General features: G+C 36.6%; 2 protein-coding genes across 5 annotated transcripts; one reads left to right on the top strand and one right to left on the bottom strand.

Annotated features, from left to right (window-relative positions):
• Nucleotides 1-141: 141 nt before the first annotated feature.
• On the bottom strand, nucleotides 142-12,475 carry LOC117419434 (G2 and S phase-expressed protein 1-like). Of its 4 annotated transcripts, none has more exons than XR_009307263.1 (12): nucleotides 12,345-12,471; nucleotides 12,018-12,087; nucleotides 11,496-11,553; nucleotides 10,983-11,134; nucleotides 10,111-10,275; nucleotides 9,681-9,829; nucleotides 6,118-6,511; nucleotides 5,945-6,011; nucleotides 2,819-3,064; nucleotides 2,443-2,671; nucleotides 1,398-1,532; nucleotides 142-648 (listed from the first exon to the last, which is right to left on the bottom strand). XR_009307263.1 is itself a non-coding variant. In XM_058986084.1 (12 exons), the coding sequence occupies exons 2-7, from the start codon at nucleotides 12,037-12,039 to the stop codon at nucleotides 6,508-6,510; spliced, it is 1,026 nt and encodes a 341-aa protein (XP_058842067.1). In that variant the 5' UTR covers nucleotides 12,040-12,087; nucleotides 12,345-12,475; the 3' UTR covers nucleotides 142-648; nucleotides 1,398-1,532; nucleotides 2,443-2,671; nucleotides 2,819-3,064; nucleotides 5,945-6,011; nucleotides 6,118-6,507. The 4 variants fall into 4 exon arrangements, 2 of the variants coding, with proteins under 2 accessions (XP_058842067.1, XP_058842068.1); XM_058986084.1 differs by having other exon boundaries at nucleotides 10,507-11,134; nucleotides 12,345-12,475; XM_058986085.1 differs by lacking the exon at nucleotides 142-648 and adding an exon at nucleotides 657-814 and having other exon boundaries at nucleotides 10,507-11,134; nucleotides 12,345-12,475.
• Nucleotides 12,476-16,810: 4,335 nt separating this feature from the next.
• LOC117419433 (putative Dol-P-Glc:Glc(2)Man(9)GlcNAc(2)-PP-Dol alpha-1,2-glucosyltransferase) lies at nucleotides 16,811-20,125 on the top strand. Its single transcript, XM_058986073.1, has 3 exons — nucleotides 16,811-17,194; nucleotides 17,514-17,720; nucleotides 18,085-20,125. The coding sequence occupies exons 1-3, from the start codon at nucleotides 16,973-16,975 to the stop codon at nucleotides 19,141-19,143; spliced, it is 1,488 nt and encodes a 495-aa protein (XP_058842056.1). The 5' UTR covers nucleotides 16,811-16,972; the 3' UTR covers nucleotides 19,144-20,125.
• The last annotated feature ends 470 nt before the right edge of the window (nucleotides 20,126-20,595 follow it).

Raw genomic sequence — 20,595 nt, 5'->3', positions numbered from 1 at the left:
AGCTATTAAGACCTCCAGTGCTGATTTTCAACATGATCTGTGGAACCGAAACGATTTAAAAAACCACACAGGACACTGCACCTTTTAAGACTATTCACAGACTGTACACAGGGTTTTGTTGTAATTTTGAACCAGAAAGCATAGAATTAATTGGATATTTATTGCATTTTTTTTTATTATTACATACAAGATTAATAAAACATGTAAAATACATTTTCTAGAATTTGAAATACATAAGTTAATTTTAAACTGTGTTGGTCCCAAACTAAAATAAGTTACTTTATTCAAAAGAAACCCAGTCATTTGCAAATAAATGATTCATGTAATAAAATTAAAGTTAGCACATTAACACAAGTAAACCCAGAACCTATTTTTTTTTGTTTTCTTATTATTAAGGTTTAATTCCAAAAGTTCACTATCCACCTTTTCTCTTAAATACTACTAAATTTAAAAAAAAACAAACACGATATCTTGAATATAATTTATACAAATCCACAGTACCAGTAAATACATTTTACACTTTAAAACATTGACCAGATTGTAATGACAAAACATTTAAAATGTAAACTTAATTAAAGGGGACTCCACTTCATTCTCCTTTCTGGCCACTGGACAAAATTTTATAAGCGGGGAACTCAGGTCAATTAACTTTATATATATAAAAAAAAAAAAAAAAAAAAGTTACATTCTATACATAACAGTACTTCAGGAGAACATTGACAGGCATCCATTTCTTCAGTGAAAGTGTAGCTTAAAGAGCAAGTAGCAGGGTTCCGGATAATATAGCGTTGCACATCCCCACGTGTTGCTATAACTGTTTAAATAACGTATGTCATTTCCTTTCATTGTTAACATCTTTAGTCTTGTTTCAAAGCTCTTTTCAAAATGTCTGCTCTAGTGCACTGATAGTGTAAGGATTATTGCCCACATTGTCAAACAGGTACCACAGCAATAACAATCCATGACGTGGTACATAACAGAAAAGTCACAGCACTTGTTGCTATGCTTTTTTTTTTTTCTTAAATGACTTATGAGAACAGATATCAAACCCCTGTGTACTAGAGTGGCCATTTTGAAAAGAGCATGGAAACAGATTTTAAAAAGTTATGTAAAAAGTCAGGATGTAAACAATGAAAATAAATTACAGGTACATTCTTTAAAACAGTTGTAGCAGCACGTGGGGATGTATAACACTATTTTTCAGAACACCAGTACTTAGTCTTAAGGTTGAACTAGTCCTTTTTTGCACCAATAGTTTAAAAAGTGTGAGTGTGACAAATAAAATTTGAATATAAAACTCATATTTATGACTGGTTACTTTAGGTCAGGTAGTTCATTCTGATCTTTGAAAATGTGGTTTAATGCAAAAAACATACCAACACTCAAATCATCCTTACCTGTCCAACCACAGTAGGCTTGAGCAGCAGTGATTTGTTAATCAAGTCTGGAGTGTTTGAGAGATCAATAAGAGGTCTATCTTCTGTCTTTGGAACAGAGGGTTGAGCATCCACTTCAATGTCCACAAGCAAAGTCTATTGGTAAAGTTTTAGAATTACATTTCAACCTCAATAACATTTTACTTGGCTCATAGCAGAACAGACATTTGGCATATTGCACCAGATCTTACAAAATTACAAGAATTACCACAGGCTTCCATTGTCCTTTCATTGTCAGACATGCAATACTTTAGTAGCAACGCGCTCCCCCTCCCCTCCGTATAGAATACAGTAGACTCCCATTAATCTTTGTTTCAATAATCCATGCGGTTTAATACAGTACATTATCAAAATGTATAGTGCAGAAATCATCAGATCTATGCGGAAACGGGTATTCGCGGGCTTTATTAATGCAGAAATCAGCGTATATGAGGAAGCGGACGGTCCTCATTTAATTAAATTGAGTACAGTATAGTGTAAGTCAATGGACAGGACTGTATTGTAGTTACTGAAAATAATGACAAGTGAGCAGAAAGCAGACTTGACAGCCTGAATATGAAGAGCAGTTAAGACTCGGCAAGATCAGTGACTTTTTTTAAACCAACTCTCTCTGCCTTCGAACACAGATTATGTACATTATATGTTTTAACCATTGTTGGGACATTTATTTATATTATTGCATTCTTTGAGTTTTCAATTAACAATATAAACTCAATTCCGGCTAATCCGTGTTTTTCACTAATTTGGGCTCAAATTGGTCCTAATCTGCACTGTTAACGGGGGTCTACTGTATCTATAAAATTTGAAAGAGTGCTAAACTTAGCCTCAGAAAGCCATTGTACACTGCAGCTTATCTTTATAGAAGTTAAGCATTACTTTTATTGAAACCACATCATACAGTAAATGACCCATTACAAAAACATTGCCCATTTTGACACAAACATGCTTTGTTTGCTACACAGTTACAGCATGAACAATGCCTTTTGCAAACTGAAAATGTACCTACCTCTTTTTCAGCAGACCTCAGAAGTTGTGTTTCTGTTAAAGCATCACAAGGTTTTGTAGGGCTTTTAACTGTCTGATCTTTTAAAATGACTTGGTGTAGTTCTGCCTTTGGGTTCTCTGGTGAAAAATTTAGAGCACATGGGACCATCTGTAGTGGAGGAGACTGTTCTCTGGGTAAAGAATCATACTGGCACTTGTCTTGTGGCTTTACTTCATTTATCTGTAGGGTACTGCAAATAAAAGCATCATTTTAGGAGCATTTAAAAATGAAAATGTAGTTCACCATATTATTGCAAGTATTATTACTGAATCATTTTATCTATAAATTAGTCCAGACTATCTTAAATAGATTGACACAGTAACTGTTTAGTGCTCACCTTGCTGAAAATCTTCTGTCAGATAAAAGGACTTTGGCACTCTCAGATGTTTGACATGAAGACACCAGTGTCCTTGGTAGAGTTCTGGGGGTCATTACTGGAATTCCAGAGAAACGTCTGCTCACTGGTGTAGGCAAGGCAGAGGAACGGCATACACTGGATGTCACAGAGACAGATCGAGCTCCGAGAATGGGAGTATGTTGTGCAACTTGAGCAGAAAGATCAGTAGTGGTACTTGCCCGAGTGCTACGAGGAGAAATAAATAAATCTAAGCTAATTGTCTGACAAAAGTATTGGCACACTACACAGTATAATTCAAGAACATGTTAAATGCAAGCATTTAGTGAACATTAGCCACCAATTAATATGGCAAAGAGCAAAAACAATTGTATGTGTGTGTATATATATATATATATAATTTTAAAAAAGCACTTCAGCAACTTCAAATATTTGTTAGACAAAAGTATTGGCACCTTTACATAAAGTATGTAAACATTTACTAGAACTAATTTAAAAATGTATTCATTAATTGAAAACCATTGCAAAATAAGGAAGCTGCATTAAAGTCAATAACCAGAAAGAGGTAATTATTTACAACATCTGTTGAAGAACAATGTTTTGGCAACACAGCACATGATGATCAAGACAAAGGAGTTGGATTCACATTTGAGAAAAACACTTGTAGCCAACTACAACAAAGGAAATAGCTACATAACAGTATCAAAGAAATGTGGAATACTAAAATCAGAGCAATAATCAATTAGTACCACAGAATACACATTCAACTGAAATGCTTGAAAGAAGTGGCCATCCAAAGAAAAGGACTGGTACAGCAGGTAGAATCGTCTGAGCAGCTAAAAACCGAAATTCAAAGTTAAAAGCCAAGGGCTTAAAGAGTAAGTAACAGGGTTCCGAAAAATATAGCGTTGCACATCCCCACGTGTTGCTATGTTTAAATAATGTACGTCACTTCCTTTCATTGTTAACATCTTTAGTCTTGTTTCAAAGCTATTCTCAAAATGGCTGCTCTAGTGCACTGATAGTGCAAGGATTATTGCCCACATTGTCAAACAGGTACCACAGCAATAACAATCCATGACATGGTACAGAACAGAAAATCCACAGCACTTGTTGCTATGCTTTTTTTTTTTTCTTAAATGATTTAGGAGGACATATCAAACCCCTGTGTACCTGTAATTTTTTTTCATTAACATCCTGACAACTTTTAATACAACTTTAAAAGTCTGTTTCAAAGCTCTTTACAAAATTTAAAAAAAGGAAAAGTATATATTAGGGGTGCAATGAAGTGTACATTTGAACACATTACCGAAGGATCTTACCATTTATGTGTAAAAAGTTGTCAGGATGTTAATGAAAATAAAATTACAGGTAAGCTTTTTAAACAGTTGTAGCAACACATGGGGATGTAGAACACTAATTTTTGGAACCCCACTACTTACTCTTTATAGAAAGGATTTAGAAGCATCAGGCAATACTGAACTGAAGAGGACCAGGGCTAGGAGGAGGGCATCTGGACTGGGTGAGGTTGAAAGGACACCGAAAAGACCGTAAAACTGCAAACACAAGCGGTTTGGTGCAAGGAAGACATAAAATATAGATGTAGCAAGTCCCAACTGCAACAAGCTGCTGGACGAAAGGAAGCAGACAAAGGACAAATCTCAAAGAATTGTGAGTGTTGCGAAAGTGGCTATTCAGCAGAGTAAAAAGACTATAAATATCCAAGCAAAACTGAACATTTTGCACTCCACGTCGAACGCTAAACAAGGTGGTCACTCTGCTAAGCTAAGCTGCAACTCCGGGACTCTGCCTAAAAACGGACCCAAGACGGGACTCTGCCTGAAAACTGACCCAAGAAGATGAAGCAAGCTGCAAGCGAGTCACTACCACAACACATGGGGATGTAGAACACTAATTTTTGGAACCCCACTACTTACTCTTTATAGAAAGGATTTAGAAGCATCAGGCAGTGCATGAAAGAACTGTACATAGACCTCACTGCAAACCACTTTAAGAAAATTCATAACAATAAGCCAAGAAATATGAACAGGAATCTGAAGCACTCAACAAAATTCTATTGTTTGAGACTAGAATATAACTCCTCTTCTCCCTCCCCCCTCCCTTCGTAATCACCAGATCTCAATCCAATAGAAATGATTTGGACAGATTAACAAAAAAAAGAAAAAAGCTGCAGCCAAGCATTGTATCCAGTCTGTTACTGGCTAACGTTCACTAAATGATTCCATTTAACAGGTTTTCTTGAATTCGCTTATTGCGTAGGGTGCCAGTACTCTTGTCTGCAACTGTACATGCCCAACTAATGTATGTACCACCACATTTATATAGGCTACATTTCAAATAAAACTTGGTGACATTGTGCCTTACTTTTTAGGAACCATCCTAGTACCTCTTGCCAGTGAGTGCCTGTGGCAATGTGCCCCGTCCCTGTGTGCATTTGTGTGTTGCGTGCGTGTGTTAATGTTGGTGTATAGTCATTGGTACACGGGATATAAACGGGTCTGAGTTTCACGTGTATTTAAAAAGTGTATATTTGTATTTAGACACGGGATTGCACATCACGCACGTGCACTTAAAATATAATATGTGAACACAGGGTTTCACGTAATGAATTCATGTGCTGGGATTCAAGTGAATAATTAATTAGTAATTGAATCCCAGCACAAACAGTATAAATAGATGCACGTTTAGTCACTCGTGGTTAGGTGTTCGGTGAGTGGAGAACGGGATTGGAGACAGAGGTAAAGATAATAAGTGTTAGAATAATAATAGTAAAAATAGTGTTTTCACTCACCGTGTTTGTTCGTTTGTCTGTGCATCCACCGTTTGTGTGTTAGTACGTTTTGTCTGTCCTTTTGTTTTGGCTCGAGTGCCGTGTCCTGTGTTTTGTTGTTTCAAACCTTTTATTTTCTGTTTAATTATTAAATGCTGAGCGCAATCACGCGCCCAGCTTATACCAAACCACATCTCTCTGTTTATTTATTTCCTGGCTCTGGTCTGACACCACCCACTCTGGCCGTCTTTGTGACAGTGCCATACAGAAAGATTTAAAAAAAAAAAAAAAAAAAAAAAAAAAAAAGGTGAAATTACCTTCCAGTATTACTGCATGACATTAGCCTCTTGGGTTGCATAATCCGAGGTGCTTCAGGTGAAGGTACTAAGGAAATCAAATCAAGGCTTATAGGAGTCTCACAGTACCTCATATTTAAACTGTTATTCATATTAAAATAATGCACAATTAATACAAATCCAATGGTTCTTACCCCCGGAGTACCTTGGACCTTTCAGGTGACCAGTTGGTGTAGGTGCAACAAATGCCTTTGGTTTAGGGAATACTGGTACACTTCCCTTGATGTCACTTGTAGTTTTATTTTGTTGAGCTGAACTCTGCACATTTCGCACTGAACTTGGTCGTTCCTTGTTGTCTGGAGTGTGCGGTTGAAGTGTTGCTGCAGATCCCAGTCGTCTGGCAGGACTATGGAGTTTACTACTAGCACTTGCAGATTTGACTAGCTTAGATGCAACAACTGGAACTTTTTTTTACTTGAGATGTGTGTAAACGTCCACCAACTACAGGTGGTACAAGTCTTTTCCCACTGGAAGATGCCTGCATCTTTGTTTTGCTCAAGGAATTATTTACCAATGTGTTTGTTTTACCTGTAGAAGAAAGATATGTATGTGAAAATAAAAAAATGTCCAACTAACACCAGTAAATATTTATTTTCAGTTTAATTCCACAGAAGATAGATATTACTAAACCATTTCTTCCTTTATCTAGGTCAACTATAATATAATTTATAAGGTGTGTAAATCTTAAGAGCCAGGCTGCCTTAAAAGTGGTGTGCATACATGTGATATGTATTAGTTTCATACTGTATTACCATATGTTTTCTTGAAATATGTCCCACATACTTCAACAATACATGACAAACTCGTAAGATGAAAATTATTACAAAATAAATGCACCCTTCTATGACTTCCTGATCAGTGCTTTACCTCCAAGTATCACAAAATGCACATTTCCACTGCAGAATTACTCACACCCTTGTGGGACATATTCCCTGAATATCATATTAATGCCTGAATGTGTATTTATGATATAACTGGACTAATTAATGAAACTGCTGTGTCTTGGGGGGAAAAAGAGCAAACTGCTGTCTTAAGAAAAGGGCCCCTTGGTTCCTGGCAGGAATACTGAACTGAAGAGGACCAGGGCTAGGAGGAGGGCATCTGGACTGGGTGAGGTTGAAAGGACACCGAAAAGACCGTAAAACTGCAAACACAAGCGGTTTGGTGCAAGGAAGACATAAAATATAGATGTAGCAAGTCCCAACTGCAACAAGCTGCTGGACGAAAGGAAGCAGACAAAGGACAAATCTCAAAGAATTGTGAGTGTTGCGAAAGTGGCCATTCAGCAGAGTAAAAAGACTATAAATATCCAAGCAAAACTGAACATTTTGCGCTCCATGTCGAACGCTAAACAAGGTGGTCACTCTGCTAAGCTAAGCTGCAACTCCGGGACTCTGCCTAAAAACGGACCCAAGACGGGACTCTGCCTGAAAACTGACCCAAGAAGATGAAGCAAGCTGCAAGCGAGTCACTACCACAAGCAATGAAACTGAGGCCCGGCTGGAGGACTGCTGTAGAAAAACTTAGAGACTTATCAGACAAACAAGTCTGGGTCTGCTGTACACCTAAAACCACAGTATCCAAAAGAAACTGTGCCCTGCTACCTGCGTAGCTAATAGATTCGGTGAAGAGGACAGAGCGGACGGGCGTTGTTGTGGATCCTATACTGAGGACTGAAGACTTTGTTGCAGCTGTTTGTTGATTCTATCAAGAATGTGAAAGCTTTGTTGCAGAGTTTTGAACTGGACACGTCAACAGATTGAGTTTCCAAAACAGCAGACCAAAAGTCTAAGCTTCAAGGAACTGTTGAGTATAATTCCAGTTCCATTTTCCTTTCATGGAACTAAATTAATGAATTGTAACAATTCATATAGAATTGAAATGTTAGTTATTTAGTTTGCACACTTTGTGTGTGAAACTTGATAAACATTAAATTATCAATTATTGAATTGTTCATACACCTTACTGTGTTTAACAAATACAGATGCCAATTAGCTTTGCATAAATTGTTATTTACTGACTACACTTAGAAGCAAAATAGTACTCTTCCAAGTTTGAAGCAAACCAAAACTACTGATTGTTTACAGGTAAATGCTGCACACTCTCTTCAGTAAAATACTGTATTTCTTCAATTAAAACGGTTGTCTGTGGTTAACTATTCTTTATCTATATCGAGAGAGAGAGAGATTAAAACGAATATAAACCCTACAGTAACGCATAGACCTGCAGGGGAATACGTGTTTACAGTATTAAGCAAAATATAAGCTTAATTTTAGACTTTTGTTTTTGCACCCGTTGAACATAATATTTTAAAAGGCAAGCTAACTTCAGTAGTTTGTATTTGTGAATTTGCAAAAAGGACGTGGTGTTTTGTAATTCAGTTAAACGGTTTTCCAAGGGGGGGAAACCAAAGTGCATTTTAACTAGCTGAAAAAGAAAATAAACATATAATAGGTATGGGGTTTATTTTAGGTTAAAGGTGAATATTACAAATGCTAGTAACTAGAAAATGTTTTGTTTCATAAATTCATGTAATATAAATGGGAGTACACAAGTGGAGAAAACTTTTTTGGATCAATACATGCACTTCAATAGCATATACTTGTAACTTTATACAGATACAAATGTGTACTCCTGCATGGTGCCGTTTAAGACTCGAGAATTAAAAAGAAAACACTTCTGCAATTCAGGTTTGTTAGTGGCCAAATACGGGCCAGTGTTAACTATACTGAGCATCAAAAGAATCTTAACACTTATCTTTGGATAAAATTCACTAGATGTGATCGAAAAAAATCACAAACTGTTTTAGAGCAGGTGCAGAGACTTTTTATTGTGCTGATTAACAATTGACATCACGAAGATGCTGCAAAATTATCTGGTCGATCTTGGGCAGGTATTGTGACTCTGGGTCTCCCAGTTTGTGGCCATTGACAGAGTGTGTCTAGTTATACCATCTCGCCAGGTTTGAAATTGCTGGCTGTGAGCACCCAAGACTGCGCGCCACAGTACGCTGCCCTAGTCTAGCCTCCAAAATGCCGATTGCACAAAGGAGCTGCTCTCTTGACAGACGTGGCATATTGTTTTTTTTTTTTCTGTGATTTTCTTTATTGCTTTTATTCAAGCTTGCAATTCAACAGCTGAAATCACTCCATATCCAGTGTCCAATCAACTGTCTCACTAATTAGGTGATTAAGTGCATATACTTCAGTCATAGTCACTCAAGGGTGTCATGGTCAAGGATGAATGATCGAGTGATTAAAAAGAAACCAAAAACATTGCCAATGTCCATCATTTATATACCTTATTTCTTTCGAAAATAAATGTGTTATAATAGTGATAAGTTCTTTTTTTTGATGCTCGGTATATAAAATGCCAAAGGACTTCAATCATTTGTAAACTCGCAATGCACTTCTGTGTTAACTTTTCGTTCTGTGTATAGCGAGGTCGCCATAGAGATATGACGTCTGAGGTCACGCACTTTAGTTCAGGGGCTATGCACACGCATAGTCTCAGGCCGGCAGAGAGCACTGTTCAAGTGTTAACAGGGGGCTCAAATGCAGCTGAGGTCTGTTTTAAGTGTAAATGAACTATATGACACAAGGTTCTTAAAACAGTTATTAGCTATTAAAAACACACAATGGTGCCAATTTCTAGAAATACTAAGACAGAAATTCTGAAACAGGGGAGTTGGTCTTACCTTTTCCAGGAGACACAGAAATACTGGAGTTCATGCTTGAATTCATACTTGATAGAGGAGGAGGAGGAGGATGTGTTTCTTCTAGTAGCAACCCCAACACCTCTGTGCTGGACAGCAGGTTTTGTTCCATAAGACTTTCGAAGACCAATCTAGAGCAGAACAGTAGTTTAGAATTGAAGTTACAAATCTATCTTTTCCAGTACAATCTTAAATTGTGTAATGCATAGATATTGTGTAGTGTATTACTGTACAGTTAATCCTTTTTTTCATTCTGTGTAGCAAGAACCTCTAGCCCAAACCAAAGATGACAGACATGAAAATAACAATTCCAAATTTACATGCTGAGAGTGAAAAAATACATATCTGTGCTTCAAACAAACCACACATGAGCGTTCATTATAGGATAATTCCTTTTACTAAAGATACTAACCTTATTGGAAACTGGAACAGTTCTTTTTCCGAGGATGCTACCATTTAGGGACGACTCACTTATATCTGAAGCAATGCTTGCATTATCAGAGTGCAAATCCTCTGATGAACATGCACTACTGTTATGCCGCCTCCTTGAAGAACTATATTTAATTCCAGTTCTTGGCTTCAAAATAAAAAGAAAGTAAAGTGTTCATCTAAATATGATAGAAATAGACTGCATATTTTTGCATGTCTAAAATTGGAATGTATCTATGAAAGAATGTTACATACCAGAATCAACCACATTCCATGATACTGTGTTGTTCAAGTACTTTCTTTACAACATTGCTATAAAGAATCAGTGCATAACTCTTTATAGCTATATTAATGGATATTTCTGAAATCCGTTGCATACCTTCTCTGCTGCCATATGTCCACTTTTTCCACCAGGTTTTGAAGACACTGCTTTGCTTAAGGGAATTCGCTTTGAATAAGATAGTGTAGCTTCTTTCTTGCACACATTTGCTGAACTACCTGTGCTCTGTTTCTGCTGTTGAGTCTTACAAACTTTAGCAGGACTGGATGCACTAGCATTTATTTTTGATGGACTTGCAGCCGTGTTGGAGGATAGGAGACGTTGTTGTATGGCTGGTGGGAGCTGTTTTAAAGGACTATCCCAAACACAAAATGTGTCCCTTTTAACTGGGCTAATGACATGCTCTTTTGCTTTATGAAGAACATTAAGTTTAGCTTTAGAGTTCTCAACAAACTTTTCAACAACTTCATTTTTAACAGTTCTCTTTTCAGGCTGTACAACATCCACTCCACTTTTTTCAAACTGCCTTGCCAGAAAGTGTGCTTCTTTAAAAATTTCAACAAACTTATCCCCACTTATAGGGCTCCAACTTCCTGTGGGGATGGTCTCAGTCTTGCTTTCAGTCATGTTAGCTTGTTTTTCAATTCCAGCTAAAACACATTTCTCTTTATGCCTAACAGGCCCCACAAACACTTCATCATCCTCATCTTCATCTTCATCCTTTACACTAATGATAAAAATAATAGATACAAAACATTATCCATTTAATTTTACAGTTTAAAGATGTGTAAAGTAGTAACACTATCATCCACATGTCTAGTCTTTTTCCACAAGTTTCTAACAGGGTCAAAATTACTATCCCAGAAGATGACTTGTCAGTGGCCTCTACCTCTAGTGAAAACAGTTTATTAAACTTTTAATATAGTATTTGTTTCTACAGTATACACAGAATTCATTTGTAAAGGTTAAATGATAAAGTTAACACTATGCTTAGTGGCATTCAAGCAAGATTTCTTAATAGATGGATTGACAACAGTGTTGACTATATATACTGTACTGTGAAAACTATTAGAAAAAAGAATACATACCTTGCAGGAGACAATGTAAGGTCAAAGTCAAACTTTTCCTCAGTAAGAAGAACACAACCTAAAGCAAATGAATCGTGCTTTTATTAATTGATTTCCCCCCATTTCAATAAAGACACAAAAATGCTTAACTAGTAACGCTGATGAAGGACTCATTCTTAAAGTTGTCTAAAGTAACAGTACATCTGAAGCCTTCAAGGCAGTTACGTTGACAGGAAGTTGTTGTTACGAGGTTTTTAATTGGACAGACTGCACAATTCATGGAACAAACTCAGTTAAACCACACATCCAAAAAAAACTGCCTACTGTACACAAACAATAAAACAAGTTCAAATATTTTAAATGTACTGTATATTAGTACATTTGTAATCAGAATGTTTCCGTGTGCTTGGTGCATTGACGGAAGTAAAAAGCATACACAAGGCCGGGTCAATCTAATGTTAAACCGCGGTGCTAATTATAGGCCACTCCCCGTGACTGCAAAAAATTAAATTTAAGGGGGCACCTTAAATCACTAATACTTACCACCATTGTCAAGCGAATCCATGTTTTTCACAGAACAGTGTAGCCTTTTGATTCTTTGATAATAATCTAGCTACAAAACAAAAAGTTATTTTACAATTACAAACTACATTTATTGGAACTTAATGGTTATATTAATTACAAAAAATGAATTACTATTTGCAGAGTTGCCAAAATGTGGAAAATGTACGATGGTTGTTTCCCCCCTTTGAAGATTATCGTCTGAACCAGACTTAAAACACATTGAAACCGCCATACGCCTAAAGTTATACAATCATTTACATTTTACTTAGTTTATATTTGTGCAATATCATTCATTTTAATACTTACCGATTATAAAGACGCACTGAATTATTAAAAACTATAATAATAATAATGTCCTGTGCAGCAGCTTTACCAGACGAGCACAAAAACAAATTTCAAATTTTCCACTCAAATTTTAAACGCACTCATATGACCAACAAAGTCAATTTTCACTGGTCACCCTAGTACGTCACTTTTTTTTTTTTTTACCTCCCATACGTATACCAAACGTTCTGGGATTTGTAGTTTTATGGAGACGTTTTCCTTTCTTCTTCGGTCGTTCGCTCGCTTCTGGTGGAAACCAAGTCAATTCTTTGGTTTCTGTACAGACCTTTATTAATTTTTAATCACATTCAACTAACAATTTATAAATATTTTCTTAGGAAAAAAAAAAGAACCTGAAATAGTCTATGGTCCAACAACACTATAGTTTCTTATATTGTTTGTACTTTCTTGAATTAAATTATTAAGTGTAGGATGTCAATATACTTTTGTCTGCGACTATATTAATGTGTATATTACTTTAGTGCCATTTCAAAAACATGTCAATATATTACTCTAATGTAGACTATAGTCAACATAATAAGAAATACAAATTAATCGAATTTCTTATTTATTTATTACAATTAACAACAGACTTTAGGATGTATAAATACTATAACAAATTCAAAGGTCATGTCTTTGTGTCACCAGGCGTTTCATAAGATACCACAAAGTTGAAGTAATGTGTTTTATTGCCTCAGTACTGTCTCCAATAATATAACTAAGACAGTAGGCCTATACATTGGCACGGTAACTTATGAGGTTTGAGAAAAGGCTGCGTAAAAAGAATCTAACAAAATGCATAATTAGTGCATACAAATAAACCATTCAAATCAGTGCAGAAGTGATGAGGAGATGGTGTGCTTGAAACTTCGAAGATGTGTATTTGGTGACACGAGTATATAAATAGAATATATATTGAATAATACATGGGCTTCAGTGAGTACAGAAAAATAATTCCATCTAGGGTTTATGTAAACTACGAGACCGTTAGGTCGAATAAGTTTACTGTCACAGAAACCCGAGATGGAATTATTTTCCTGTACTCACTGAAACCTTTCTATTACTATTGTTTTATTATTATAATACATGGATATTAGCAGGTCTATCTGTATTTAAAAAAGACAATAAACGGGTGTTAAGGTTCAAATTGCAAGTGAATTTAATGAATAATAATAACGTATATTAATTCAATATTAAATAACCTTAAATATAATTTTCTTTGTGATAATTCAGGAACTGTGAATTAAACTGGATAGATATTGAACTGCAAAAAATAATGTATTTTTAAGGAAAATGTGTTTCAATGCTGTATGCTTTTATTATTCTCATTTTGTTGATCATTAATGAACGTTTCTCTACTGTGGGCGTTGTCCTGTGATTGAAAACGAGACATTTTGTGTTTGAATTGAAAGTGGTCTAGAATGGGTCAAAGTTGAAGTATATTTTCTTCTAGAGGAATTATGACATTTTGACGTCACTATAATATTATGCCTTTTTTCGAATAGCTCAGGATGCAGATATAGCCTCCATCCATCTATTATATTAGTAATTATATGTCTAAATTAATCAGAGCAGAAAGAACATTTCAGACATTATTTTTTGTCTTTCATGTTCTTACTTTTTACCGAAAAACATAGTTATCATATATTTTTATAAGGCATTTCAAAACCTTGTTCATGGATGCAGTAACATTGGTTTTATGCGGGTTGAATTTCGTTTTAAAAGCTTAATATGACATGGTATTGGATGACAATACTTCAACTTTGTGAAATGATCGAAAACCAAATCACTTATTCATGAGGAAGTAGGAGGTTCGTAAGAACAGATTTCTGATTGTTATCCATTGTGTTAGCAGGGATGAGAAACAGTAGACTCATGACGGGGAGTTGCGGTAATCTGCTATACCCACAAAGGGCAGAAACAGTAATCACATCCCGTTCTTAACTGAGATCAGATCCAACTCATTTTAAAGTACCAGGGACAAGAAGGCTGCTTGGTGATACAGTATTTACTTGTCATGTAGCACAACAGGTCAGAAAAAGAAAGAGGAACCGCAGGCAATGCATTTATAATATATTTAAAGATGGTCTGACATTAACAAGGTTACCTTCTTTCATCTTTTTTTCGGTGGAAAACAGTTCTGGTCAAGATGAACTCTATTCTCTTTAGATGCACAACAGTCTTAGCTAAAGAAAATTGGTTCCTTCGAGTACGACCCACGACCGCCATTGGCCGAGCCTTACCCCAGTGGTGTTTTTATAATGGGATTTGCCATAGGGAAGGGGTGGTCTCTTATCGTACCCGTATCTCCACGACCCCTGGGCCAACGAACTCAGAAGGGCACTCTTTGTGTGCACAAGAGTCTTAGCTAAAGAAAGACATCGGCCACGGGTTCATACGCCACCCCACCGCCAGATGGTGGGCGTTGCCCCAAAGGGGTTTTATAATGGGATTTCCCATAGACATTTTTCAGGGTGCTATATCTCGGGTTCCGGGGGTCGCCGAGACTTGAAAATCGGTACGGAGGTCCACCTCGGGGCCCGTGTCGATCCCTCCAAGCGACATGTCCCCAGCTAGAAAGGACACCAGTTTAGACTTTTTTGGCCAACCTGGAGCTCAAAAGCTATTGGGAATGCAACCTTGACATTCTATCATGCTGAAAATGTGTAAATTTGTTGAAAATGTAGCATTTGAAAACGGGTGGCTCCCTGTGAAAGAGGGCCCCCAGACATGACCCTAGGAAGTTCAACCCGGTTTCTAGGCCCCAGGGTCATGGAGATATGACACCGAAAAGGGTAGTTTTTTGACATTTTTGACAGGGCTCGGGTTCTGTGGGGGTTAGGAACTTGATTTTTTTTTTGTGGCGGGGCCCCATGGGGCCCCACACAAGGAGTCACCATTTTCATGGTTCAGATGCCAGGACGGCTTGGCAAAGTGAATTTTTTCGTCATGACATGAGTTTTTGGGTGAACCACCACACCGTTTTAGGGGGTGGTTTGGGGTGCTCCCCTGAGTCTATATCACTTTGAATGGTGGTTCTACGTGCTCGAGTTCGAGAGATATGCCTGAAATATGTTTTTCAACCCTGCTATAGACATGAATGAGGCTGAACACCCAACGCCCTGAAAATATTTTCTGCAAAGAATTGCTACGAAACTGAGCATATTACATTCATACTGTTCTAGAACCCTTCGAACGGTGCTTATAGGTGATCTGGTTCGAGAGATATGACTGAAAATTTGTTTTTTAACACTAGCATAGACATGAATGGTGCTGAAGACCCGAAAATATATTTTGCAATGGTGGTGGTAAACGTGTGTGGAGGGGAATTTGAGTGCAGGTTTTGCGCAAAAGAGGGGCGGGGAAAAGACTGGGAAGGGTAGGGTAAAAGAAAAATTACTACAATCATTTATTTTCACTATTAGTCTTTAATAAAGGAAAACGACTGCTTTAATTAATTTTCACGTATCTATTTCAGTGCAATGTAGTTTCTTCATGTAATAAGAAATACGTTTTTTTTTTAATATTTACATTTTATTTCTGTTTTTTCATAAAAAAAAAAAAAAAAAGATTTCTGGGGAGAGTAAAAAATACATTAACTTTGATTCATGTACTATGGGTTACTCTCAAATGAATTCACGATCCAGTTTATGGTAAACTCGGCTGTCAGTGAGTCCCCAAAACTGAGCTGAATTCGAAAATGCAAAGCGGCCCAGAATTTGGGACGTTATCTAAAAACCAAGGCGGCCCAGAATTTGGGACGCTATCTAAAAACCAAGGCGGCCCAGAATTTGGGACGCTATCTAAAAACCAAGGCGGCCGAGAATTTGGGACGCTATCTAAAAACCAAGGCGGCCCAGAATTTGGGACGCTATCTAAAAACCAAGGCGGCCCAGAATTTGGGACGCTATCTAAAAACCAAGGCGGCCCAGAATTTGGGACGTTATCTAAAAACCAAAGCGGCCCAGAATTTGGGACGTTATCTGCAAACCAAATCGGCCCAGAATTTGGGACATTATCTGAAAAGCAAAGCAGCCCAGAATTTGCGACGTAAATGAAAACAGAGGCAGTCTATAAGTAAAACTGTGATTACATTAGAGATAAACTAATGTATCCTCTAACAAAACTGTAATAGAGTATACATTTTATATTAAAATATATCGCAAAAACGATTATAGATATATGCTACTTGAAAGAAAAAAGTACACCACCACAGAAAGCCAATTCTTACATTCGTGCATAACATGATAATTTATATAAAGTAATTACCCATAGTTTGTTATATCAGTACAGCGTAATACCACATTATACTTTAATGGTAAGGTTGTGGAAATCAGATCACTCTCTCTCTCTGATCACAATGTTAAAATGCCTGCAAGCTTTTCCACTCGTGTGACGACATATTCATGTGACAGACATGGACAAATCAAAACGAGAGACTGTTATGCGGTTCCATCCCAAAAACCTGGCCTGTGTCATATCTCACTGTAGTTTATTTTCCATGGCTTTGGCTTTTTCGTAATTCTGTCTTATCAAATGCCATGGAATTTTAAATTCCGGGACCTCTATGCTTTAAAAATACGACTTCTTTTCTAAAAACCTAGTTGCACATGCATCGGGATTTTTTTCTTTCTAAAAATTTGATCTTTTACGGTAAAACAACTAAAATAATGGAGAAAGTGGAGTGGTATATTTTCGCTTCCCTCGGCACATACTTTCTGATCTCCTGCATTTTATTCTCAAAAGTCACACGAGAGCAAAAGGAGCCCTACATGGACGAGATATTTCATGTACCACAAGTTCAGAAATACTGCGAAGGTAGATTCAATGAGGTATGTATTCTTTTCCGTAAAACTCTCGTGATTAAAACAAAGATCCACAAATGACTCAATACATTTTTACCTTTTTCATCAAAATGCAAATGTTACGAAAAATATATATACAGGATATAAATTATGGTAAAAAAATATATATATATATAAAATAAAATAAAATAAAAAGCATTCTCCAGTGGTTAGTCTTAGTCAAGTAAATGCAAATAACAATCTTTGTCAAACCAGTTACATAGGCCTAATATACTATATGATGATTCATCGATATGCATTTACAACTGCAATAAACTTTATGACAACATTTGACTCTCTTTTTCAGTGGGATCCCATGATCACAACTTTACCTGGCTTGTACTTGGTTTCTGTTGGAATAGTTAAAATAGTTAAATCTTCAGTCTGGTTGGCTGGATGGTCAGCAAAGGTGGTCTGCTCCACAGGAATGCTGAGGTTCATTAATCTCCTCTTCAGCAGTGGAAACCTGTACTTAATTTATCTCATCCTGTGCAAGTTGCACCAAACAGACAAGGTAGTGTATGTAATTTCCTGTTGGTGACTGTCCTCCTGTGGAAAGAGATGGTAGCATTCTTTTGTTGGTAACACACACATAGCTTTGGTGTAAATATTGTATGACGCCTTACTATTTACACCCTTACTAATGTTAACAACCCTGCCTAATATAATTACATTTTATAACACAAACCCTAGCCCAACCATAAACCTTAACCTAGTCATTAGTAACAGTTATTACTGGGAAAACCCAGAAAATGACTGACAGATTTATAAAGGTGTAAATAAGGGAGCAATTGCATTGATTTAAACAGATATATATTGTTAGTGTTCTGCTATTGATGCACCCCAAGGTTATTTATATTTTGAGTGTTCTTTTCCAGACCGCCTCTACATCTCGGAGAATTTTGTCTGCTTTGGCACTCTCCTCATTTCCGGTTCTATACTTCTTCACATTCCTCTACTACACGGATGTAGGGTCCACCTTCTTCACCCTATCTGCCTACTTGATGTGCCTCTATGGAAGCCACAAAATCTCTGGACTACTGGGGTTCTGTGCCGTGATGTTTCGCCAGACAAACATCATTTGGGTTGTATTCTGTGCTGGAGTTCTTATAGCCCAGAAGTTGACTGAAGCATGGAAGACAGAACTGACAAAGAAAAGAGAAGATAAAGTCTCCACCTCAACTGAGGCATCTATCACAGAGATAAAAAAAGTTACCCAGTTCATGGTGGAATACATACTGTCAGCAACAAATGTGAAGAGTTTGATCAGTTTGACGTGGCCTTATGTCATGTTGCTGGTGGGCTTTCTTGTTTTTATTGTACTTAATGGTGGGATAGTTGTAGGGGACAGGAGCAGCCACGAGGCTTGTCTGAATTTCCCACAGTTGTTTTACTTTTTCTCATTTACGTTAGCATTTTCAATTTCCCATTCATTGTCTTACCAGAAAATTATAAACTTTATTCAATCCCTGAAGAAGCACCCTATTTTTTTCCTCTCCCTCACCGCCCTGTCATTATTCTTGGTTTGGAAGTTTACTTATGTCCATAAGTATTTACTGGCTGACGACAGACACTACTCTTTCTATTTATGGAAGAAGATTTTCCAGAAGCACAGACTTGTCCCTTTCATACTGGTTCCAGGCTATATATTTGCAGCTTGGAGTTTTGTTGACTCACTGAAGTCCAAATCTTTGTTCTGGAAACTAATGTTTTGTGTATGTTTAGTTGCTGCAATAGTCCCCCAAAGGTTGTTGGAATTTCGATATTATATCCTGCCATATTTAATCTATAGACTCAATATTCAAGTGCCGTCAGTGTTCAGGCTTGTTTTAGAGCTAGGTTTATATACAATTGTGAATGCACTGACTTTTTACCTTTTCCTAAATAGACCTTTTCATTGGTCTGGTAGCTGGGAAGTGCAGAGATTTATGTGGTGACATTCTATATGCCCAGTGTGGGAGAAAAGTATACTTTTTATATTGGCTACAAAATACGTAAAGACAGTACTGTGAATGAGTATTTCTATAAACTAAGAAAATAAAGCCATAATGTCATGTAATAAGGCTGTAATAAGTAGGTTGTAAAATAAAAATAAAATACTGGATTTGATGTACCAAAGGGAAATGTCTACAACTATTGGTTTGTGGGCTTTTTAAAGAAAATGAGGTAGGTACATGTACATTTTCAATTAATACTGTATTCCTTTGGGTTATTTCTTACCATCGTTATTGTTTTGACTGTAAGTGTTTCTCAATGCCCTAAAAAGACTTTCCGTCTTTCTGACTTTACCATTTTTCAGTACTACTACATATACCGCCATTGAGTATTTTATAGTTATTGATGAATATTTCTTTTTTTATCAGTGTGCTTTTTGCTTGTTGGCTCTCCCACAGTATATGGGTGTGTGTGTGTGAATAAAATCCATTCCAATGCTGAGTTTATTTACATGGCACTTGACAGCTATCTTTGTGGACAAATTGGCTGTCTACAATGACACTGATCATGTTAAGCTTTAGAGACCCAATTATCAATTGTATCACAATAATCAATGATTGTTCAAACACGACTCCACAAACCTGTCTTTCTTTGTGGAGCTGGAAGAGTCACTACTTAACTAGTTTTGCACCCTTTAAACTATTGGTTATTGGATAATGCCTGATCATGTTAAAAACCTGCACATACCCTTTACTAAAATGTACTATTGGACAGATTTTTAAATCTCACCCAACCCAGGGTAACTATATTTACATTGCCTCTTGACACTCCGTCCCATGGCCTCTGGGATCACAAGAGATTAAGACAGTTTTCATTCAATTGAAACACATATTGCTCTGTGAAAATGTATCATGTATGTAATATGACTATATTGGTACATTTGCAATGTTTACTGTTTTAATAAATGATATGGTTGGACATAAATCAGATAAATTCTTCTTTTTTTGTGTGTGTATTGCATATCTTTCTCTTTTTAGTTTAGGAACTACATTCCTCAACAATTTAGAAATGTATTAGTACCCTTCTTGTTTTTTTATTTTTATTTTTATTATTATTTAGTCTTGTAGCAACTCTTGAATGTGAATGTGAATGTTTTTCATCATTTCAGCACTAGATGGCCTAATTGAACTGTTCTAGACACTGAGTAAAATATAATGCACTCATTCTATACTGCTAGTTTACATCGTTTTTCTATGTTTATTAAGACAGTTTCTAAAGCAGCTTGCATGAACTGGTTTTAAAATCAATGTTGCTGTTTATTTAAGGAGAGGGGAACTCTCTAACTGAAATGCAGATGCACAAGTGTAGAGTGCTGCCCCAAATCGTTGTGCATCAATAAGGCAAACGTTTGCTGTATTTCTTTTTAAGTGATAAAAAAAATATGTACAGTGTAT

The sequence above is a fragment of the Acipenser ruthenus genome, chromosome 14, assembly GCF_902713425.1.
Source record: "Acipenser ruthenus chromosome 14, fAciRut3.2 maternal haplotype, whole genome shotgun sequence".
Classification (NCBI taxonomy): domain Eukaryota; kingdom Metazoa; phylum Chordata; class Actinopteri; order Acipenseriformes; family Acipenseridae; genus Acipenser; species Acipenser ruthenus.
Note: the sequence above shows the minus strand (reverse complement) of the source record. Positions and strands in the feature narration are given on the sequence as shown.

Excerpts from the sequence above, each read along its gene's own strand:
- LOC117419434 (XM_058986084.1), bottom strand. The coding sequence starts at position 12,039 with ATGGATTCGCTTGACAATGGTG. Across the intron at positions 10,276-10,506 it reads GACATATGGCAGCAGAGAAG|CCAAGAACTGGAATTAAATA; the intron begins GTATGCAACGGA and ends TTTATTTTGAAG. Across the intron at positions 9,830-10,110 it reads CTGTTCCAGTTTCCAATAAG|ATTGGTCTTCGAAAGTCTTA; the intron begins GTTAGTATCTTT and ends GTTCTGCTCTAG.
- LOC117419433 (XM_058986073.1), top strand. The coding sequence starts at position 16,973 with ATGCATCGGGATTTTTTTCTTTCTAAAAATTTGATCTTTTACGGTAAA. Across the intron at positions 17,195-17,513 it reads GCGAAGGTAGATTCAATGAG|TGGGATCCCATGATCACAAC; the intron begins GTATGTATTCTT and ends TCTCTTTTTCAG. Across the intron at positions 17,721-18,084 it reads AGTTGCACCAAACAGACAAG|ACCGCCTCTACATCTCGGAG; the intron begins GTAGTGTATGTA and ends GTTCTTTTCCAG.